A 24,064-nucleotide genomic window follows, 5' to 3' on the forward strand; every position below is an offset into this window, starting at 1 on the left:
GAACGAAATATGAGACTTGTCGATTGTGTTTTGAATCCTTTTCTATTATCTATACACATGTATTACATCACCGTAAGGGACATTCAATTGAAATGACAGTGAACCCCAGACCCACTGCCACGACCCCGAGAGATAGTATAATAACTTGTGATTGACGGATACGAGAGAAAAGTAAACAGCATCAATAGTCCATTCGTCTGCTTGAAGATTGCATTGTTCTTTTTTTGTTTCTCCTTCTCTCGTATCTTTTTCACTGTTTGAAATAAACAATTAAGCATTAGGTGTATGTGGTTGAAATTTGCCCGTCGTTGTTTTAGGGTTGAGAGTGTTTTGCTTTGTTAAAGACCTTGACGGTATGGGTTGGGGGGTTTTGGTGCAAAAAGAGAGAGGAAGACATTTTGTCAAATGCCATTAGCGCTGCTTGGAGCATCATTGAAACTGAAATTACATAGTATCCAAGCAACGCCGATGCGGGAAGAAAGGGTAACGTTTTTCCTAAATCGTGAAACGTAAGAGCCATCAGTGGGACAAAGCAACTCAACTTTGAACTCAGTAATTATGTCGTTTTTTTGTTCAGTTAAAATTGGTTAGTAAAGAGACGAAATTATTTTTCAATTTAAATATCTTAATTTTTTTTTTTTACACTTATAAGAGAAAGCGAACGACATGGTTGTCAGGCCATTTTGAAAGTGACTGGCCGATAGATTTCCTTGGCGGCAGAAGTCCAACCACGAGGTGCAGTATTATAGTTAGTGTAGTCTGCTAAAGAACGACGATTCAGTGATAGAGAAGATTCCCCGTCGGTCGTGTTGATCAGCGTCTTGCCTAAAAGATTATTTTAGGTCATCATCCAATGTCAAGGTGAGTCTTTTTTAATTATTGCTGCATACCTGTTGAAGGCTGTCGTAGTTGTACAGCAGGGAAAGGTTCCAACATTTGAAGTGTTGGCTGATGTTGTTGGATAATCGTTGGGGCTTGATTATGGCTGGCCGCCATTGCAGGCTTGGGTATCGAAGGGGTAGATTCATTTTGATGATTCATTTCCATCGTTCTCGGTATACCCAATGGTTTACTTTGAAGAGGAATAGCGTTTTCTTTCGAATTGCATACAGATCGTACGTCATTTTCTTTTGCTGGCATTATTGTGGCTGGGGGGGCTTTATTCCTTCCAGTTAAAACCACGTGGGATGGCGTTTGAATGCCCGACTGTCGTGGCGATCCACTTTGCGATACAGACACTTGACCGATGTAATTCAGTGGGGGAGGTCCAGCAGATTCGAAACGTTGTACTTTTAGACGGACACTCAATTTAGCCAATTGAGCTTCTTGAGCCAGTCGCATTTCTTCAGTCATCACAATTTGTTGCTGTTGCTGACGTTTTTGTAATTGCTGTTGTTCGAGTTGTTGCACCATTGCCTTTTGTTGTGCCTCTTGCTGTTTGCGTTGCAGCTCTTCTTGTTGTTGTTTTAGCTCCTGTTGTTTTTGCTTTCTTAGCTGCTCTTCTTCTTGCAGTTTACGAAGTTGCTCTTCTTGTTGTTTGCGTTGCAGCTCTTCTTGTTGTTTTCTTTGTTCTTCTTGGCGTTGTTTCAACGCTTCATCATTGACAGCAGACTCCGAAGCTCGTTTCTCGCGTTCCAGCAAAGCCTGTAAGTTGGGTCGAGAATCCAAAGGTGGCAGTTCCCACTGGACTGCTGGGGCAGCGTCCACATTCGCACTATCTGATGGTTCAGCAGTTTTCTCTGGAACAGGCCTCAGGGTGGGCAGAATTAATTCGGGTTCATGACGAACGATGGGCGGTGGCAATTGAGTAGCCGAGACACTACGCAAAACGGGCAGTTCAAATCCGAAAGGATTGTGTTTGCCATCTTCCAACACCTGGGCTGATTTCGGGGCATCTATCGCTTGATCACTAGCGCCATCTTGGTCACCAGTCACGGAGATGGGTGGCATCGTTACGGGCCGTTGTTTTGGTTGGACGTGTTCCAATACGGGATTAGTGTTCGGTGTTGCAAAATCTACGGCGGACAAGGCATCGACTGCGTTTTTTTTTTCGAGTAAACAGGAAAAGAATTTAGAATGCGAAGCTTTTGAACCGAAACTACTTGACACGGTCAAAATGGCTAACTTATTTTTTTCTTTTACGGCTGCAGAATTCATGTGAGCAGGGCGGGGACATGCATGTTGTCGAATGTACAGTAATATAAGCTTACCTGGTCCGTTGCCCCACCCTTTAGGGGCTTTAGGCTTATAGGGATTGACGTTGTCTGGGCGCAAGGGCGTGGGCACAAATGGCTTCTCCTCTTCGATGGACGCCTGCAGGGCCGTTTCGGATTCCGCAGCTGCCGACGTTTGCGGCTGAGCTTTGAAGTTGGGCAACATCTTGGGCACACTCTCCAGAGGTTTCATGTTCAACTTGGGCTGAACCGGGGCGGCCGCCGATAGCGTCGTTGTTGGCATCGGTGGCAACGGTTCCATTTTGCGTTCCAAAATTCCCGATTGATTAGCTACTCCCGATAGACGATTAGCACGAAGATCTTGGAACGCCGTGTCAACCGTCCCGTCTTCCAGCGCGGCCTCCCACGGCGATTTGACCAACTTCAGTCGAGGTCCGCTAAGGGCATCCTTTTTGAAAAAAAAAAAACCCATTTGAATCCATCTTTGTTGAATTGCGGGACTTTTGAAAATTTTAATTTTGTCTAATTTCCAGACCTGGACGGCAGCCATTTTCTGTGCCTGGTCAACTCGAGCCTGTCCCATAGCAGTTGGGGCTGCAACGGCTCCGGTAGCGACAGCTGCCGCAGCCATCGCGGCTGCGTTGGCAACTTTTTGTTTGACGGTGTTTTCGTCGACGATCCACTTTTCCGACTTCTGCTTGCGCTTGGCAAAGAGTGCAGCGCCTAAGTGACGGGACCTTTAACGTTTAAGCATTCATTCATCTATTGAATAGCCATAATTGCGCTAACCTTTTCCTTTTGGCGTGTGCAAATCCTTGACGAGGCTGGAGCAGATTTCGGGACTCAGCGGCGGCGCTTCGATGTGCATGCCCGTATTGCGCAATGATTTTAAATCCCAAATTTGCCCTTTGGGGTTCATCAATAATTTGAGCGGCGATTTAGCTCTAAATTGGATCTCCTGGAGAGGCAGGAAAAGACAATACAAAGTGACGTAGATTAATATTCAGCGCTCAAATTGGATTACAACCGTTGGGTGGGTAGAGAGTGGGGGCAAAGAAAATTGCATCATCACCTGCGCTCCAATGTTTGGTATTTTAAAAGTCATTCGACCGTCATCATCGGCTTGATGGGAGTTGTCAATTTTATTTTGCTGATCCCCAGCGTGATCGTCATCGACACCTCCATGTAGATTGGCTACAGACATTGTAAACATCAGGGTGTGGATAAGGGAAAAAAAGCAATTCATTAGTTTAAAAACTTCGAGTTCCTCTCTCTCTTAATGTTTAACGAGTCGACAGGCTAGTATTATTTGTCTGACATTGAAAAGTTATATATGCGTCTGGGTGCCCGCCTTATTCTCCTTGATATTCACAGTGTCATGTGGTGGTTTCGTTTCCCTTTTGGAGGGTTGATCTCCTGAGCTACAGCTATTTTTAGTGGGGGGGGGGAGGGGGAGGGAGGACTACGACTACCAAGTTCTCCTCGAACGCCACAACATTTCTTTTTCTCCAATGTCCAGCCACACGTAGACACGCAGGTTCGAATGCCATTTGAAATGTCGTCCACCACCGCCTTATTTTAAGATTGCAGCCAAGTCTTTCGCTACATTCTGTTCTGCATTTTCACTTCGAACATTCGCACAGTTTTTTTTTATCCGTCACGCCGTCAGTCCCCTCCCGAATGTTTCACGATTTTTTTTTTTTCTTTTCTTTTCGACATCGTTTGTGTGGGAGGACAGTGACAGACTGATGGAATACTAGTAGAAATAGGCCAATGTAATATGGAAATACCTTCGTGAATCCATTTGGAGGAGCGGTTGCGCCGTTTGACGTACATGGACTGGCCCTTTGACGTGCTGTTGGTGTCTGCGCTCAGCGAATGGGAAATTTGACGGGCCAACTCCACCTGCTCCTCCATCGACGGGTGGAACGCCGAGTAGAAACTGGACGACGTGTACATTCGACGTTCTATGCATATCAAACTTGAATCAAAAAAGGAAGTATTCGATGATGGCATCACAAGCCGACACACACACACGCGGGAGGAAAAAAAATCACGTTAAATTATTCAGCGGTTTTTTTTTAGCTCACGTCTTCGTGGAGTCAAATCGCCCGAGAAATCGGAGGCTGGCGTGAAAATCTTTTGCAAGTCGATGGGCCTGCCAGTTTCCGGGCTGATGGCTCCACCGCTCCCTTCCTAATGAAAACGTAGAACAAAACACCCATAAATCAAAATGTAGCGTCAATTATAGCACACAAACATCGCTGGAGCTTATCCATATAAGGTAATAACACTAACGGAGGGAGGGAGGGGGGCCCTTTCATAACAAATCTATACAGCGCTATAAAGTCGGGAGTAATCACGGAGCAATTAAAATCCATGTAAGGGAATAGTACCAAGGATAAATGCCATAAACGAGCCGTTAGAGTCGTCAGCAATTCACGTTTGTGCGGATCGTGTCGGTCAGAAGGTTGGAACCCGCGCCGGCTAATGACGGAACTAGCCATTGTCGAGTTTGAACTCGGTGGCCAATAGTCGTCGTCCATTTTCGTTTGATTTCGGTTACGTAAAAAATATATGCTAATATTTTTTCTTTCGAATCTATTCGTTTCCCCGCATTTAAAGACGCAGTCACACACACAGACACCCAGCAAGGCACACACACATACACACACGGAAACACTTGGTGCTTGTTCACAGCATTTGTGTTGCCATCCGCAATGTCTGCCCAAACAGGCAATCACGATGCTTCTGGATCATAGACTAGCACTGCCCGTTCGACTTCGACCTAAACACAGTCTCCTTTTGTTTTGGTCTACTGTGTGTGTGCGTGTGTGTCTGTATGTGTGTGTGTGTGTGTGTAGTGGCTTTTTTAGCTTGAAAAAAGAGTGCGCGGCAACTGAGCACTTCTTCGTGGTCTTCTTCCTATGTGTAACGTGATTGGAGAGGCTAAAGCTGTGCGTGTCTTTTTTTTTTTTTTTTGTTTTTTTTTTTCTGTTTTTTTTTTTTTTTTTTTTTTTTTTGGGGGGGGGGGGGGACGACTCGCTATTTTTAGATAACGTGGTGCTATGGCCGGGCGACTTTAGTGGCCAGCCGAAGAGATTCTATATAGAGAGGGAGAGGCGTTGCTTCAAATCCGTCGCTCACCTTTTCCTTTTTTTTTTTCTGTCTCTCTTCGCGCGTATGCGTTTACATCCGTGTAGGTGGCGCATACATGTCGTTTGGATGGCAAGTTTTTTAATTTTTTTAAAGGGAAAATCTTATTTTTTGTTGTGGAGGGGGGGGGGGGGTAAGGGGCCTGTATGGTCTCGTCCGTTGTTGCGTCTGTCCAGTTTAGACGGTTTTAGATAGTTTTAAATTAGGTTAAATTGTTTTCTTCTCTCGTGAACGTTTCTAGAGATAAAGTTTGGTGTCGACGATATTTTTAAAATAGGAAAAAGGCCGAATATTTTTATTTTATTTTGTTTTTGTTTTTGAATGGCTCCGTAACTTTAGTTGTGAAAGAAAGAGGACGACCAATTTCGTTTTTTTTTTTTTTTTTTGCTTGCTGGAACGTGTCCAAAATCTACCGTGGAATTTAACTCACTGCAAATAAAAAAGATGAAACTATCCTCTTCGTTTCTCATCTTCATTCTGGGTGAGGAACTGGGTGGAGTAATGAGGCAATTGCGTATTCATCGTCAGTCATTCCTAACTAACTTACGATCTTCGTATCGATTTAGCTGCTGTAATCTATCCTATTCCCAAGCCTCAGTTGAAACGAGCCAATATAAAATGTAGTTTTCTCTTTGTGGAAATATCAAGAAAGCAAACAAAAAATCAACAATGAAGCCAAACATCGAAAAGGCTGGAAAGAGAAACCCAGTGGCATTAGCACACGGCTCAATCAACTGCAGACGTTGCGGATGACCACTCTGTCGGCTTCTCCTTCCACCTCACACTCATTCGGTCATATACAGGCGCAGGGTTACTGTCCCCTCATTTGAATTTCCAATATGATTACCGCAACGTAAATATAAAAACGTCTAAACTTAAAAAAACAAAACAAAAAAAAACAAAAAAACTAGCGGAACCAAACCATTGACATTCCAAAAATAAAAAATTGCATAAACCTTTCGGTTGCCTAACCCTTTTTTGCCTCGTGCACTTTTTTTTTTTTTTTTTTTTTTTTTGCTGAGTTCCCTGTACTCACTCTTCACTTCGTTAGGGGTGAATCAAGACCTTCCAGATCACTGTCTCTGCATGAGTCATATTACGAAATTTTAAGTTTTTCCTCAACGAAAGAATTTTGTCGATTTTAAGTTTTATAATACGAATCTCTCCAGACGCAATGCCGTTAATCGCAACGGATTTCAACTATCCGTAAAAATGGTGGGTCACGTAAATTGGATTTGGTTAATGATGGAAAATGAGTTGCAAGTTTTTATGTCGTTAGTCCCGCGTGAAATTGAATGAAATTATATCCGAGAATTGAGTAATAAAAAAAAAAAGGTTAGAAAATTTGGGACTCACTTGAAGAAAATTGGCCGGTACTGAAACGGGTCGAGCTTTTTTCGGTTGCACGGGTGGTGGTGAACGTTTTCGCTGAGCCGCCTGCAATTAGTCCCGGTAGTTGTCGTCCCGTCAAAATAGTGAAGGAAAAACAAGCAATTAGCTTTGCGCGTGCTTTCCTCTCGCTCTGTTATTTATCAAACAGGTCGAGCATTTTTTTTTTCTCTCTCTATTGTTTTTAAATACCTGGCCACTGTTGATCAACAAAATCGACTCGTCCTTTATCACCTGTCCCGTTTCTTCCACCTGTTGTTGTTAAGGAAAAAGGTTGGGGGCAAAAACAAACAGTGGTAATTACATGTTTCTTTGCTATTCTCCTATTTAGGATGGACAGGCAACTCAATCAACATGGTGAATGTTTCATGCGTACACAAATGACGGAAGGTTTCGATAATGAAGAGAAACGGACGAGACGGCGCATGCCTTGCACGTCAGGCGCTAGAGGAGAAGACAACGGACATAAAAAGAACGGCGAGTTGTGCTCGCCAACATCAGACATTAACGACTTGTGCATATCAATCGAACTAAACTGACCTCTTCGTTACTGAAATCGGCCTCCATTTCGCGATCGATTTCCGAAATGATTTCGTGAAGTGTTTGCTTGATGTTCTCCTGCTCGATTTCCCTGTTGTTGCTGGACGAGCCGGACAAATCACTAGCCTCAACTGGACGGCATTCAGAGCCGGAAGCGACTGTTTGGTCCGCCTCCGTCGACTGCGGCTCTTGGATGCTCAAATCCGCCTCGCTAGACTGTTGATGCTCCTGGGCCAGCTCCTCCTGCTGGTCGACATTGCCGACGCTCGTGTTTATTTCGGTGCCGCTGTCACCGTCGCCGCCGATTCCGGGCTCTTTCAAGTCTTCCGCCATCTCGATAGATGGCTCCATTTCGGTAGTGAATGCCTCGGCGCTCAACGACTGATCTTCTTCGACCAGCAGTTCTTCCGCCAGCAGTCGCTCCTCTTCGTCAAGCAGCGTCGATGGTGAGTGCAAAGCCTCTTCTGTTATGACCTCTTCACGCTGTCAAAATCATACAGCGTCCAATGATTGTGTGCATGTGATATGACTTATATGAACACGGTTAAGAATTTGTTAAATGAGGACGTACCGAAACGGTGGAAGAAGATACGATTTCTTCTTCCATGCACACCGATTGTTCCATTGATTCATCCAGGCCGTTTTCCACTATCTGCTCGTTGATTTGCTTTTTTTTTTTAAATGTGATGACGTCATCCGAAATTTAAAGAAAACAAAGGCAAAATAGTTTAGATTAATAAAAATTTGCGATTCCCCCCTTCACCGTCGAAAGGGTAGCGTTACTATGGCAACATAAGGGCGATTCAATTTACGTGGGAGGATGTAGCCGTCACAGAAGAAGTTGTCGAACTGGTAATGACTGCCTCTTGCGAGATCGTATCCGAGATTCCCTCGTCAACTTGCACATCGTCTGTTACCTACAATTTTTTTTTTTTTTTTTTTTTTTTTGGGGGGGTAAAAAAAAAAAAGAGTTAATAATAATACCGAAAAAGAAGAACATGAATGTTAACTTGCGTTTCATTTGATTTGAAGTTGATAGGGGAAAAAAAAATGGGAGGCGTCATGAGCGAATAAAGAAACAAAAAATGGGATCAATGGCGAAATGGCGTGTCATGAAATGACTTTATTTTACGTGTCAATCCATCCGCAGGGCATTTACTGTTTATATAGCATGCGAACATCTAAGGATTTGTGTGTTGGTCTTCATGTCTGAACTTTTTTTTTTTTTGTTTCTCCTTTCTCTTCTTTTTTCTTTGTGTGTGTCTGGAATGCACAAATGTTCAGAGACCCATAAAATGGTGATCGGCATTTGATGACTGTTTTGGCTATCATGTTGATGCTCTCTTTGGGCTGGCAGGGAACAACAAAAAAACAAAAGATAACAAGGCTAGGTAAATCACCGTCATGAGCGTTTGCTGAACCAGCGTTGTCGACGACGACGAATAACTGCTGGACGTTGACGTCACCACCGTTGTCGAACTCTCCTCTCCGTCCATCACTGACCGTCACGGTAATCCGCACATGTGAAAACAGAACCCCCCCCCCGCCCACAAAAAAGAAAAGGAATCAAAATCGGTGATAAATGAAAACAACAGTAACGAAAAAGAAAGAAAAAAAGCGATAAACTTGTTAGAATCCGCTGTAATTCTTTTGGCGTAGCCGAAGAATTCATAGCTTGAAATTGGCCTAAGGCCAATCATTATGGAACGTCTTAAAGATGGTTGAGCTGCGATTGGCTTGGCGCTCGATCTGGCAGGTTCGCTATCAATCTAAATACGCGCTTTTTTGTTATGGCTGACTCTTTTCGGCTGCTGGGAAAACTCGTCGTCTTGGAACATTCGAAAGAGAAAAATCCCAATTTTTATGGATATCCTGGTTTCGAATTTTTTTCTTTTTTTTTTTTTTTCTTTTGCCCTCTGTCTTTTCCAAGAAAAATTCGATCGCATCGTCGAGGTGGTCGTAAAAAGGTTGGAAAAGAAAAACGGATCTAATCATTCAATTTGCGGATTGGCTCGTTCTTGTCTCGTCTTGTTTTTTTTCTCGTCCCGACTGCATTGTTTTGCTGCTACTGCTCCATAGCAGACGTCCGTCTATTGACGGTTATAATTTTAGCATCTCGTACAAGACCTCTGTCTTTGTCCGTTCATGACTCTCTCTCTCTCTCTCTCTCTCTCCCCCACTCCCCATCCATTTTCTTGGCTCTCCAATCTGCTGGAAAAGCCAATGTCGTTGATGACGTCCGTTTCCTCTCTTCTCATTAAAGGTTCATCTAGTAGTACGCTCGCTACACCACATCTATGTGGCCCATACCCTTTTTTTTCTTTTTCTTTTTTAAACTATCCTCTACTTATGTTGAGACGCCCACGTCCGGCGGTTGGTCTACAAAGTGTTCCGGCCTCTTCTTCTTCTCCTTCTTCCGCTAACTCCCCTCTCCGCTGGACGAAGGCTGGGCATTACGAATATATTGTAGGCCTTGCGCCGTGGTGTATGTATACATATATAAAGGCAACTCAATCACGCGGAAGGAAAATCATGCACGACACAAAGGGACATCCTGGAGCAATTTTGATGTCAATAGATGTATATCAAGGAGGATTTTCGAAAGGGCGGAATAAGCGAGCAAGATAGATAACGTAATAAAATGTCTACGCCGGGACGTCACCAATGCTCTGGAGTTGATATTTTCTTTTTTTTTTTTTCTTTTCTTTTCTTTTAAATACGATATGCGTATACAAAGGGGTCGGGGGGAGGGTTGAGGGAGAAATAGGGAAAACAAGGCGATTGATTGATATTACCTCAGTTGTAATGAAATAAGGAAAACAGATCCAAAAAGGACGATCAAATAAATCAAATGCTTTTCCTGTTGAAGGTATTTGTTTTGATTGTTTTTTTTTTTGTTTGTTTCTTTTTGCTTTTTCTTCTTCTCCCCCTTTTATTTTGTAAAAGCGGAAGTGAAGAAAGTGGTTGGGGTGTCTTGAGGAAAAAGAAAAACTTTGGCGTTCAAAGTTCACTGAACCGCGCTACTATCGAAAAACTTTGCGTTGCGAGTCTTCTTTTCAGATTTTCATGTTCGTCACTGGTTGCAACAAAATTTTGAATGTGTGAAAAGACGCGGATGTAAATGTCTCGCAAATTTCGATGAGTTTACAAGTCGAGGAGCCGTCCTTGTTGAAGGTGCAACCGGCACTGATTGGGCCCACTGTACACAGCATCTCTTCGTCGTCTTTTTTGTGTGTCTGTGTGTTTTGCTGGGCCAAATGCGAGGGGGGGGGGGTTGGCCGTCGAGGGTTTTTTATTTTGTTTTTTTCTTGTCTAGTAGTACGTAACAGCATAGCAGACACCAGGAAGCTAAAAAGGTGGTAGTAGTGGCAGTAGTATACGAGTCTAGTATAGACCAGCATAGAAGAAAAATGCTGGACAATCTAGAGCTGTGCAGACGCTTGCCAGATTGTCAGCCCCCCCCCCTCCCCCTTCTTCTTCTCCTCCACAACTCCTCCATTTTTCTTTTTTCGCTGTGGGACCACCCCGCTCTTCTGTACCAAGTCAGGACGATAGAGGCAGAAAAAAGGCCAAGCCGGAAAGTTCTATTTTTATTATAGGGTCCACACACACACACACACACACATACACACACACACAGAGAGACAGACACACTGAGTGAGTTTTGGCAGAAAACAAGTTTTGGCCAGCTTATGCTAGAGACAGCAAGCGACATCTTATGCATTCAACTGCGAGATTGAATAATATACCCCATGAGATATCAAAGACAGTATGGTGATGAACTGAAAACTAATTCAATCAGGCATTTTCGATCACCATTTAAAAAAAAAAATTTGAATTCATTTTTTTTTTTTTTTCATGGTAAAGAGTTTGTGCTTCGTCCATGCTTGGTTGATTTTTTCTTTTTTTTTCGGTTTTTGAAATTTTCATTTTCGTGCACCGTCGCCTAATTCGTTGCGATTCGTGATCGACAAGTGTCTGCTGATTTTTTTTTTTTTTTGTTTCATGGCGTGCGCTTTCCGTGTTTTTCTTGTTAGCGCTCGGAGGGGTATCTAACGCGAATGGGCGGGTATAGTTGAAGAAGCGAAAAAAGAAAAAAAAAAAAAAAAAGAAAAAAACGTGTGGGAAGGGGTTATTTCTGATTAGGACAGCAGCTCAGCAAAGCTCGACCAGGTCGTTGCGCTTGTGTAAATTTATTTCGGGATGATTGGCGACTGGCCAGCCAGTTTCGTGTTCTTTTGTTTTGTTTGTTTTCGTTTTTTTTTTTTTTTCCCTCTTTGACAGCGAAAAACAGCGATGATCCCGGAAGGAACCCGTCTTCCTTTTCGTTTTGCTTTTTCAGCGTCATAAATGAGAGAGAAGGGAGGGAGGGGGGCTTATGTATATTTTGCCAAAATGCTTTCCTGTTCGCCATTTGGGTTACGATTTTCCCTGTAGGAAGTTGCCGACATGCATCCATCACTCGATCGCTTTAATAACATAGAAATGCTCGGGATTGGATAGAAACGTTGGGATAAAAAAACAAAAACAAAAAAAAAAAGATGCAGTGTAAGCAAATGTGTACAAAAGAGATTTTATTATTTTCTCGGGAAATGTGTAAAACGTGTCAGCGAAAATCGAATTTGACTGCCTCTTTTTTTTTTTTTTTTTGCTGCTGTTGCTCTTTTTTTTTCTTCTAAATTATGCCAAAAAAGTTGGCGGAGTTTTGCGTATCTAAATCTCATCATCAGATAAAATGTGCGTTCGTTACCTTTTTTTTTTTTCTTCTTCTTCCCCCGCTCAATAAGATTGATTGATTCACGGTATCGCCTTTTGTTTGAATTGTACCACGGCGCAAATAAGAAAAGGAATTTGAATATCGGTAAAGCCAAAAAGCCTTTCACCATCTCGAAAATGAAGGGATTCTTTCAAATCATTCACCTAATGACGAACAGCAGCGCCAGCGAAAATGATCATGTAAGATGAGTTACCTTCCCAACGTGATTGATTTATCCCATTCAATGCGCTTGTCTCTACTGGAGTGACCCTCATTGCAACGGGCTACTGTTAAGAAAAAAGAAAAAAAAATAGAAAAGAATCTAACAAAACGGGAGGAATCTGGCCTACAGGCCTTTTTGTATTCATCATGTTTTCGTGGAGCTCCGCGTCCGGCAGCAAAACTTATTATTTTTTTTTTTATCACGTACAACCATTTCAATCAATCCCGAAGGCCTTTTTTTTTTATTTAATATTTTTCTTCTTTATTATCCCGGTCAACAAACGACGAACTGATCTTGGCTACGGTAATTAAAACCGTATACTTTTCTTAAAGGCTTTGGTTTGATGAGCTGGCACCTACACGCCAACTCATTCTGTCAAATGTGATTTCATTACGAACGGCACTGATGCAGCAGTTGAATCTCCCGATTTGGTGCGACATGTCCCAACTTTGAGCCCGTAATTTATTTTTATTTATTTTTTTTTTTTTTTAAGATTACATTTTATTTTGACGAATCTTGGCAATGGCGTGATGATGATGGCATTGATAGCTTTCTGGTGGCCAACAATTCAGCGACGTTGCGGCCGGTTTCCATCTCGTTAGTATCGAAGAGAAAGACGCTGCTGGCCAGTGACAGCGCATTGTCAAAAAGGCGATGGAATTGCTTTTTTTCTTTGATGAATCTCCATATTAATTTTGCTGCTGGCCTCTCTGCTCGTACAGAATTAAAGAAAAAAAAAAAAAAAAGAAAAAAAGGGTCTTCTATCTCGTAGAGAAAAAAGGAGGAGAGATTTGCCTGGTGTGTAATAATAACAGGCGAGCATCAGACACGAGAAACTATGATGAGTCAGAACACGAGAAAACTGGTTTTTCTTCTTGCTCGTTCGGTTGGGATAAAGACGGCGAAAAAAAAAAAAAAAAAAAAGCCAACTAGGTGGCTGTGTGAAGGATTGTCTTTGAATCGAATAAAACATCCTTGTCTCGATCGTATCGATTACAATAGCCAAAGGTAGTTGAGTACAAAACAATGGCATCTATCCGTTTCTTTTTTTTTTTTTTTTTGTTGTTGTTGTTGTTGTAGATGCGTTGGGGAATTTGTTTTTCTCTGGGTGTTATAGTGTGTGTCTGCGCGAGCTACGCAGAGTGTAAAGCCTTTTCTGTCTTGAGTGCAGTTGAAATGTCGGCCATCAGATTGAACGGGCAGATCGTGACGGACTGTTGGCTCCGCGACGAGTACTTTCAAAACTATTTTTTTTTTTTTATTCTTCTTATCGATTCCATCTTGAAAAAGAGAAGAACAAAAAAAAACAAAAAAAAAACATGTCGACGCGTTTCATGTTGCAACTACCTGTTTCTAGCTTTTTTTTTTTTCTGTGTGTGTACTCTACGGTAGCGTAAACAACTCCCATCTACATCTAGATCGTTTTGGGTGTACCGTGCATTATTACTGTTATTATTTTAATCATTTCCCCGTCGACAAAAAAAAAAACTAAATTCATCTACAAGGATAAATTGCAAAGAAGTTCGATTCGCTTTCGACCTACACGCGTTATTATGTTTGTATGAGAGTGGGACGCGTTCACGATGAATAGCTAATGCGATCGTTGGCGGTACAAATATTCACTTTGTTATTACGTTCATCTGGCAAGAGAGAAAGAGAAAGAGAAAAAAAAACATTCAAATGATAGGGGGGAGGGAGGGAGGAATTTTCAATAGAAAACTGGTGGGTCTTTTTCGGGCAGAGGGCAGCAGGTTAGACGTGTATGTAGTACACCGAGGGGCACCATAACAGGTCACGGCAATAAGAGAATCACTCACCAAGACATACACACACACACACACACACACACAAAAGAGGAGGATGTTTAAATTGGCCGCATCTCAAAAACTTTGGTGTTATGCTAAAGTCTCTTGTGTGTGTGTGTGTGTGTGATGGCATTTCATGTGCATTTTTCTTGTTTTCAACTGTGGCTCGTGTCAAGTTCTTGTATTATGTTCCGCATTTTCGTTGTCTGATGCGCCGTGCAAAAGTCTCAAATAATACGCACGGTTGAAAACTTGAAAGCTTCAGATGAAAGGAATAAAACGAAAAGAATGAAGATGAGACCGCAAACATGTTGGAAAGTTTTTTTTTTTGTTTTTTGTTTTTTATTTTTGAGGGAGAAAATCATGGCCATTCCGACGCAACGGCTCGATTTCCATAACCTGACCAACCGAATCTTTTGTTCTTCGGTTTGTTTTACTGGCTTTTCTCGCAACTTGTCTTTTGCTAATCGTTTTGTAACATCGAGTCTCTTCTTCTTCTTCTTCTTCTTCTTCTAAACGAAACAGGTCCCGTTTCTCGCTTTATTCAGCCAAAAACGTATCAGCGCTTTAATAATTCCTGCTTTTAATATTTGACCGCTTGAGTTAGTAGATGTCATTATTTAAAGACCTCCGAAGAATTCATTAGTTGGTCCTCGCCCCGCTCTTCTGCGAATGTCCCGCGCCCGCGCTCTAATGTCTTTCTCTTGTTGTTTGCTTTTCGCCGAACGCGTGATTGGAATTCACCAAAAATAAAATGTACGCTTGTCGGGCGGCAAAACGTTCGTCTCACTACACACGACATTTCGTAACTTTTCAAGTTTTAGATTGAACTCTTAAAATCCCCTACTCTTCTGGTGATTTTAATTTTTTTTTTTTTTTTTTTTTTTTTTTTTTTTAAAGTTGTTGGGAAGGTTGATTTTCTCGAGCGACCCAATTACTCTGCCGCAATCCGGGTGGGTGGGTTAACAAGTGCTTTATGGCCGTGTCGAAAAGAAAAGGCAAGAAACCAAAACAAACCTGCTGCTAGTGGTGCGTGGTGGAAAAGAAAAAAAAAAAAAAAAGGGGGGGGGGGGGTTCTTTTTTCTGTTGTTTCTCTTTCACTTGACGTCTGAATTGCTTTGTTGTTTTTCTTTTTTTTTTCTTTTTTTGTGCACAGCCAGAATGATGATGATGATGATGAGGAAAACGATGACGTTCACCTGTTGGGTGTGTGCACAACGACGTGTTGAGTGCGCGTAGAATATTGCCGAGAAATGTAAGGGGAAAACTCGATTCGTTATGTTGGGTTTGTTTTTCTTTTGACGCACATGTCTCACTTTTCAGGGAAAAAAAAAAAAAGAGCTTGGAAAGTTTTCGCTTGTTTGCGTCAAAAATATTTCGCCCGTCGGCTATAAAACACTGAGCACTTGATAGTGTAAAACCCCCCTCTTTAAAAAGAATAAGACAAGCAAAATTTTTGAAAATCTCGAAAGATTTTCCTTTTGTTGTTTTTTTTTTTTTTTTTTTGTTTTTTTTTTTTTGGGACAGTAAAAAGCCACTCGGTGTGGCAACAGAGCAACACGTCATTTCGTCGCACATGAAGCTGTCACTCGCTTAGTTAATTTGCTCATGCGTGAACGCGCCAACCAAACGAAACTTAATCATATATGGTGGAGCGAAATTTCTCATATCCTTCGTTGTTTTCATTTCATTTTTTTTTTTTTTTTTTTTTTTAAATCCCTCTCTTACTCGTCCCATCCAACATGGATTTTATTTTGTCTTCCAGATTTTATCGTTCCGCCAATGCGCACGTAACAAAACAGTTTGCATCGAACGCGATAAATGTGTTAGGAACATTGCTCGAATTTTTTAAATTTCTATCTAGTTCATTTTTCCTTGAAAAACAGTCGCGTGATCACACGCGAAACGGCCACTCGGTCCCATTGTGCCGTCCGAGTTAAAAAAAAAAAAAAAAAAAAAAAAATTAATTCCGACATAAAACTGTAAAAAAAAAAAAATCCATTTCACGTAGATGACGATAGAAAGAAGCCACACCCATCGCGAGCTCTGCCGAAGAGCAAACAATAACAACAGTGCGAAACGGGCACTCCGTCGACGCTCCACCACTCGTTCATTTTTTTTTTTTTTTTTTTTTTTTTTTTTTTTGTTGTTGTTGTTTCCCTGCAGCAGCTAGCGACCGGCCAGCAGCAATTACCACTCGTCTGTGAAGACTTTCTATTAGCTCACTGGCAGAGACCACGCGCCCGTGCAAAGCACTGCAGACTATCATTCGGGATCGTGTAGTCAGCGGGAGCGGTTGCTTTTGTTGTTGTTGTCTATCCCTCCTCTTTTCAGTGAGTCTGTGTGTGTGTATCTGTAGAGGGAAAAGGAAAAAAAAAAAAAAAAAACTGGTCTTTATTGTGACGCGCAAAAAGGTCCTCCCCGTGCCGCCCCGTTGTGCGTTTGACTAGTCAGGTTCATACCTGTCACTGTTATTATAACAGATCTCGTGAAGTAAAAACAGCATCAACAGTTGAAGCCTTTTTTTTTTTTTTTTTTTTTTTTTAATTTTTTTTTTTTTTATTTCTGCTTTTGTTTTTAGCCTTTGGGAGAATTTTTTGTTCTTCATTACCGAAGTTTTTGAAGAAGAAGAATTTATTTATTTTTTGGCTATCATCATTCTTATTTCACTATATTCATAAGAAGTGTACATGTGTGTGTGTGCTACCCACATTGGTCGACGGCTGTCGGTCAGTCAGTGTCAGCTTCGACCAAATTCGTCGACACCTTTTCTATTAGAGGGGAAAAACGCACGAGTCAAACAGCTGGGAAAAAAAAAAGGCCGGCCGGCCAAAAGGAGCCACCAGTCAAACAGTGAAGAAATCAATCTTCAATTCATCAGGTATAAGAAAACGAGAAAAAAAAAAAAACGAGTTGAAGAATTTTATTTATTTGAAATTTTTTTTTTTTGTTTCTCGTTTTGTTGGGAAATATTTGTCCCTTTTTTTCTTCTATTTTCACTGACGTTTGGACGTGCGCAATTTTGTCACGCTCCGACTCTCCCCTTCGTTTGCGGCAGTGAGGGACATGCCCGGCAGGAAATGCCAGGCGTTTCGATTTTTTTTTTGCATTTGTTTCCCTTCGTCACTTTTTTTTTTTTTTTTTTTTTTTTTTGTCTTCTGAATTTTTATTTCTTTGAAACACGAAAATGCATTCGCTTTTTTTTTTAAATTTATTCCAATGCGAGTCCGATATAGGTTATTACATATTGCGAACGGTCCCATATATGTATGAAATCAGCGTCCTTGATTTTTAAATTTCGATCAATCGAATCAGTAACGGGAATCAAAAATAGCTTTGCAAGAAAGTGAGCCCTTCCCGCTTTGAAAAACAAAAATAACTCGAGACAATAACAACAGCAACACACAGGAAGGCTAAATTCCGCACATAAATATAAATAAATCAAAAGAAAACTAAACAACATTTTGTCGACGGTTTCAAGTTCTCTCTTTTTGTTTTGGTTTTGATGTCGGAGATTTATTGACTATGGGGTTCACATGTTTTATGATCGCCCTCAGCAATGATGGCGACCGCTATTCCTCCCCCTTGCCTTTTTTTTTTTTTTTTTCCATACCTATTCTAGTTTCAAGTATCTTACGATTTGCCCCAATGCTTCACTGGGAAAACAACAAAGCAAAACTTTCACGAAGAAAAAAAAAAGGAGGGGGGGGGGATCGCAACTGCAATTACACATTGCGGAGACAGCTGAGCGCGCGTCGGAAAAGCGTATCAAGGGAGGGAGACGCACGGTAATTACGTACACGCCAATAAGATTGTAGAACACACGAATAAGAATGGCCATCAAGGATTTTTTTTTTTTCTTTTTTTTTTTTTTGTTCAAGGAAAAAGTGAAACAAAAACTAAAATCGAACTCGAAATAGAATTTCACCATGGAAAGTCATAGACACACATACAAAGAACGATTGTAACCGATTGCTCGAGCGCTTTAACTACAACCGCTCTCTCTCTCTCTCTCTCTCTCTCCCCCTCTTTCGTTCACTCTCCCCGAAATGTTGCGGTTGACTTTCCCATCCAGACCCATCCGGCCATCATCGTATAAGTATCACGGGCCCATCGTCTGCTAAATATTTTTTTTTTTTTCCTTGTACAAAAAAAAACACAAAAATTTGAAGAAGAAAAAAAAAAGAATGAAATTAAATGTTAAAGCTCGTGCAAGAGCCTGAGGATCTTTTTTTTTTTTCATTTCTTTATATTGCCTATAATAGATATTTAAGACCCACCCAAGAAAAAAAAAAATCCATTCAATCGGAAATGTCTTTTAGACCGCCAACTGGGCCGATGGCGCAACCTCTTTTCCTGCTGAACTAAATGACCAATAGGCACGAATGTTAATAATATCTGATTTTTTTTTTTTTTTTTTGGATCTAATTCAATATTTTTTAACCGCCTGACCAGTTTGAACCAGCTGATTATTTAAAGAAAAAACGGCTGTCGTTGTAAATCTTACGAACGGCCGGGAGCGTGACCGACACTTTAAAAAAAAAAAAAAGGAAAAATCAAAAAATGTCGTAGGATGTAAAATTTTATTTTATTTTGCGGTTAAATGATGTCATATGCTGTTTCCTGAAATGGACGTTTTTACCTGTCCAAGTGGATGATGTCGAAAAACAAGTTGAACAAATGATTTTCCTTTTTTTTTCTTCTTCTTCTTCTTCTTCCCTCCACTTTGAAAGCTGACGTGATGGCCGGCGTTCTCCATAGCCCTACTTATCTGTCGTGCGCAAACAGATGCAAACTTATTGCTCCATAATGGTGGGGCCCTCGTCGTCGTGAGCGCCGTGAAAACTTTCATCCCAATCGCGTTTTCCATCCCCAATTTTACCGCTTTTGAAAACATTTACCTTCTAAAAGACACGAGAAAAACAAACAATCCGCTTTTTATTTTTTCAATTATTGAGATCAATTTCCTTCTAAGAATAAACACACCATTGAGCTTTGTTTAATTGACGACTCTATGGTTTATCAGCGTGAGCAGTCGGTCCCCCCCTCTCTTCCACCGAACCTGATTACAAGGACTTGTTTTTCGTGTGTCTTTTTTTTTCTTTTCTCGAGCTATCCAACAACAGGAAAAACGAGCCACACAAACAAAAATAAGAGAGACTCGAGTCTTATTCTAAATCCGCTTTTGGTCTCCTAAATAATAATAATAAAAAAAAACGAACACTATGTGCGTGTAGTGCGCACAGCTGTTTGCCGCTGTTTAAACTGCCGTCCTAGGGAACATGCACAGCCGTCGAACGCAGCATCCACGCAGGATGACGTGGCGAATAAACAACACCTGTGCAATAACCTGCTGTCGATTAGAATCGATAGCCCCGTGCCCACATTCCCCCGATGTGTTAAAGCATTTTCCCTTTTTTTTTTTTTTTTTTTTTTTTTTCGAAAATTATTTATTCAGATTTCTTTTTCTTTTTTTCTTTTTTTCTTTTTTTGCCTGTTGGTGTGTTACAATCTGTAACATCCATCGGCGGACCTAATATCTTTTTTTGTGATGTCGGGACGTGGAAGTGACTAGACGACGTGATATGAAGTCATTTTTGTTTAACGGCTGTATTGGCACCAACAAACCCGATGGTTTTTTTTTGTTTTGTTTTTTAAAGCCAATGCTGCACCTGATTGACTGCTGTTGCATTTAAATGGCGAGTTTCCTTTTTTAAAAACCGCTTGACATTGTTCTTTCCTGTCACATAATCTGTCCTCTTATCTGATACGAGTTTTGTTTTAGCTGCGCAGTGGCCTTTACTTAAAAAGACAATTCGTTTTTGTTTTTGTTTTTTGTTTTTTAAGTGGGGAAATGGTGGGAACTGAAAACCCTACGCTTCCCATCGCAAATGCGAGGGAAAAGAAAAATCGTTTGAATTTAAATTAGCACGAGAATCTTTCACGATCTCTCGGGAAAAATGCTTTGTCCCATAAAAAAAAAAAAAAAGGCAAAAATAAGTAAGGCCTGTTTTTTTTTTTTTTTTTTTTTGTTACTATCCCTTCTATAGAGATGAGGGGGGGGGGGATTGACAAACGCTAAAGTTACAAGTCTCATTCGTTTTGATACGAATGATACGTATTGAACCTATCAAATGTAGTCGTTGCTATGACGACAGTACCTGGCACAGTCATCGCCACAATCGACCCAAGTGCCGCTTGTACAACTAGCCCACCCCAAAAAGAAACAAAAAAAAAGGGACGCAATATTTTGTTACTCTCTCCTTCTTGTATCCGTATTCTTCTCTTTTTTTTTCCCCACGGAATGAAACAGAGCAAAAAAAAAAAAAAAAAAAGAGTCCGACAAACGAGAAATTGTAGTTTGCGTGAAAACTTTGATCGAACGATAAGCAAAGATAAGTCATTTGGACGAAGGGAGGGGAAAGAAAAAAAAAAAACAATAGAGCGAGCCAAAACTTGTGATAGAAATGCGTTTCTTTCCAGTTCAACACACTTGCATGTGATATCATAAAGCGCTTGCGTCGGGGGGTTTTACAATCGAAAACAGTCAACTTGTCCAGCGGCTTAGAAAGAAAAAAAGAAAAAATAGGGGGCGGCCAAGCAAAAGAAGAAATAGCTCAGCAGAAACAACGAAAAATAAAATAAAATTATACAGCGCATACTGTGGTCCGGCTGTTTGGTGCTCTGTAGGCAGAGAGAGAAAGAGTGTCTATAACTCGTTGGTTTGCGCGTGCGGGAGCCAGAGAAGTATTTTATTTTCTTTTCTTTTCAACTCATTGTCTGTGTCCGTCTGTTGTCCGCTCGGGCTGATGTGCGTTCGGGGGTCTGCGGCAGATCGTAATATATATCAGCTGCCAACGCTGCTCCAACGGTCATCAGTCTTGCCCTTGGAGTTCTAGTCTGTACAACAGTCGCTTCTTTTTTTTTTTGTTTTCGCTGCCTCCCTTTTTTCTTTTTTTTTTTATCCCTTTTTCTTCGAACTTTATTGTGTTGTGTGATATTGGTGTTAACATCGTCGGACCCAATAACTTTTTTTGTTGTCGAACGAAAGGTAAAAAAAAAAAAAAAACGAAAAAATTCAAAAGGAGAGAAAAGGTTTTATTTTCTTTGATTGCATTCGTTTCGATATGGACACAATGTGCCGTTTTGCGCGGTCGGTTGACTCTCTATACTTTTATCGCTTCTAATTTCTATTATTTTCCATTTGATTTTTAAAGCGTGAAGGAAAAAAAAAATAACTTTCTTTTTCGGACTGTGGAACTCTTTTTTTTTTTTGTTCATTTGAAATTGGGGAGAAACGAGACCTTGATATTTGAGTTTGTTTGATATTTTAGGGTGGGACTTTTTTTTTTTTTTTTTTTTTTTTTTTTTTTGTTTCTTTCATTTTCTGTGGCTTTTCGTTGAGTCGATTGGAGCAGTGCGGTCATCGTCGTCTCTGGTCGCCAAGTATATATAGCCTTCATTATCTACCGAGTCCGCCCCATTGTCGGTAACTGTCAGAGACGGGCGAAAGGGGAGGGAGTGAGGCGCAGTAACAGCAAACACACACACACGAAACTTGTATAGAATTTTATACTTGGCCAAACTTTACCTACCGTATATAGAACGTAACGGAGCCAACGAGCGGAAGTGGCCATTCTCGTGAGAAAGTCCTTTATTTATTGCACTTTGCCATTTTCTTTTTTTTCGTGGACGTCATCAATTTTTGTGCGGTTGACCTGAATTTCCCACCTGGCTGTGTGTACTCACATGCGACCACGCTGTGTGTGTGTGTGTGTGTGTGTGTGTGTGTGTGTGTGTGTGTGTGTGTGTGTGTGTGTGTGTGTGTGTATGTATGTATGTATAGCGGCGTTTAATAAGGCGGTTGAGCTCGTATAAATAACCGCGATGATTCGGAAAAAAAAAAAAGATCGGGCCAAGTTATTGGACATGATAATGTGACTAGCGAGTCGAATAGGTTTTAATCGTAATTGATGCAGAGAATCGAAAAGGTCGGCAGCCTCCCAGTTTTACTGCCCTTGCTGCCGTACTGGAACAGAGAACTCGGAGGGGAAAACAAAAACAAAAACGAACGAAATTTGAATAACTAATAAACAATTTGGTCGTGTAGAGATGATTCTGGACAATAGAGAAGAGGGGGGCCAGACTCTCTATTCATTTTGGTTATTGAAAGAAAAAATGAATTCCTATCTAAACGACAGGCATGGACCGAACGGGAATTATGCATTACCGAAAGAAGACTAAAGTAGTCATCGACCGGGAGGGCGAGCGTAGAGTAAAGACATTATTATTATAGTGGGCGTGGCACTAAAACGAAATCAAGAAATGATGAAGTTAAAAAAAAAAAGTTCCTGATGTTTCAATCATCCTTCTTCTTCTTCTTCTCTATTGCGGGCTCATCCCATTTCTTCTCCTCCTCTACTTGCAATCTACACTGTGTGTGTGTGTGTGTGTGTGTGTGTGTATATATATGTAACACATAAACACAATCGTTTTTGATGGATGACTCGTGTACATCAAACTTAATCGCCGGTTGTTCGCTGTCCAGAACACATCATCGCATTTCCCATTCGATCCATTCATTTCTGTTTTTTTTTCCATTCTCCTCCCGAGTTTTCGGGCCGGTCTCGTGCTTCGCGGATGTTGTCTATATGCTAGTCTCCGTAATGACGAGTGACGTGGTGGGCGGTTCTCATCCGGGTCGCAATTGATCGTCATCGTCTAACAAAATTCAATGACAACCTACACCAAACAATAGCGCAAAAAAAAAAAAAAAAAGAAACCCCTGTGTTCTTTTTATTTTTTTTTTTGCAACGTAAATGGGTGTCCCTTTTAAAATAGCTTTGTCTATACGATCGCCCATAGACATTGTATCGCATGACTGTGCATAATCAAAACTATTTGTTTATTTATTCCATAGATTTTTTCTTTTTTGCTCTCTCCTCCCGCCCATAGGCCTGGCACTCAATTTTTTCTCCCCGTTATACCTTTTTTTTTTTTTTTTTTTTTTTTTTGAATATTTCTCTCGTCTTTTGCTGTTAGATCGTCAAAAATGTTTTTAAAGAGGGGGCCATATACGTAGCTAAAGTATAGCATTAAATGTCATAAGGCTGTCTACGTAATAATTTGACGTAATAACACGTCGTCACGCATCGACGACGGCAGCCAACTGGCGCCCCCCAGTTGAATGCCGTGCGTTCAAAAGCCGTGCTGCTTGCCCTACTTGTTTCTCTTCGGGTTTTTTTCTTTTTATGATTATTATTACGTACGATCTATATCTCGCCCGTTTCGGCTACTATTCACGCGGTCGCGTCGTGCTGCTGGCCTGTTATTTTGCAAATGAAATAATCTTCGCTTGTCGGGTTAAAGTCATTTTCATTTTTGAAATCCCCAAAGCGTCGTGTAAAGTTATATGGGTATAAACCACGTAAGATGCATCATTACTCACATGCGTGGTGATTATTCAGCTGGCCATTATTTTATTTTCTCCCAGTATAACGACCGTGATGAGGAAAGTGGAACGTGCGATAGAAAACAACACTAACTTTGTGAAGGATTTAAAAAAAAACAAACAAAAAAACAAGAAGGAGCTAACAAACAGCGGCAAAAGCCCGTGATATCGATCAATTGCTTACATTATAGTTGGACGTATCGGTCACGAAGAGAGGCAACTTGATGTGTGCAGCTTACATTAATATGGATGAACAGTTGTTTTAGGTGACTCGTTCACAAGATATCGCTTATTTTTTTTTTTTTTCAGAAAACGAACGATGATATATAGAATGACAGGACGAACGCTGTTTTGCCGAAACATTTTTGTTATTTTATTTTTATTTTTCGAGATTCGTAAACGCACGCGAGAGACTGGTGGACTTCATCGCATGATGAAGATCTCCACGATCCATCATCTGCGAGTTTTTCCAGTTCAGTAGAGAAGCAAACCCAAAAAAAAAAAAAACGGGGTGGCGGTCGTTTTTTTTTTTTTGTTTTTTTTAATTGATATTCACCATGAACGAAATCA

General features: G+C 41.0%; 1 protein-coding gene across 2 annotated transcripts; it reads right to left on the reverse strand.

Moving 5' to 3' along the window:
* Positions 1-101: 101 nt before the first annotated feature.
* On the reverse strand, positions 102-10,432 carry LOC130686425 (uncharacterized). 2 transcript variants are annotated; one of them, XM_059494185.1, is made up of 16 exons: positions 10,055-10,432; positions 8,660-8,757; positions 8,072-8,176; positions 7,831-7,926; positions 7,260-7,742; positions 6,912-6,971; positions 6,687-6,767; positions 4,265-4,370; positions 3,965-4,141; positions 3,247-3,368; positions 2,964-3,132; positions 2,710-2,897; positions 2,211-2,622; positions 891-2,036; positions 644-825; positions 102-253 (listed from the first exon to the last, which is right to left on the reverse strand). In XM_059494185.1, exons 2-15 carry the CDS (start codon positions 8,753-8,755, stop codon positions 674-676), a joined length of 3,393 nt encoding a protein of 1,130 aa, XP_059350168.1. In that variant the 5' UTR covers positions 8,756-8,757; positions 10,055-10,432; the 3' UTR covers positions 102-253; positions 644-673. The 2 variants fall into 2 exon arrangements, with proteins under 2 accessions (XP_059350168.1, XP_057365531.1); XM_057509548.2 differs by having other exon boundaries at positions 102-825.
* Between the last annotated feature and the right edge of the window lie 13,632 nt (positions 10,433-24,064).

This window comes from Daphnia carinata, chromosome 2 (assembly GCF_022539665.2).
Source record: "Daphnia carinata strain CSIRO-1 chromosome 2, CSIRO_AGI_Dcar_HiC_V3, whole genome shotgun sequence".
Taxonomy (NCBI): Eukaryota; Metazoa; Arthropoda; class Branchiopoda; order Diplostraca; family Daphniidae; genus Daphnia; species Daphnia carinata.

Coding starts and splice junctions, on each gene's coding strand:
- LOC130686425 (XM_059494185.1), bottom strand. CDS start 8,755: ATGGACGGAGAGGAGAGTTCGACAACGGTGGTGACGTCAACGTCCAGC. Junction 2,898..2,963: donor GCACACGCCAAAAGGAAAAG/GTTAGCGCAATT, acceptor CCCGTCACTTAG/GCGCTGCACTCTTTGCCAAG. Junction 826..890: donor ACTACGACAGCCTTCAACAG/GTATGCAGCAAT, acceptor ATAATCTTTTAG/GCAAGACGCTGATCAACACG.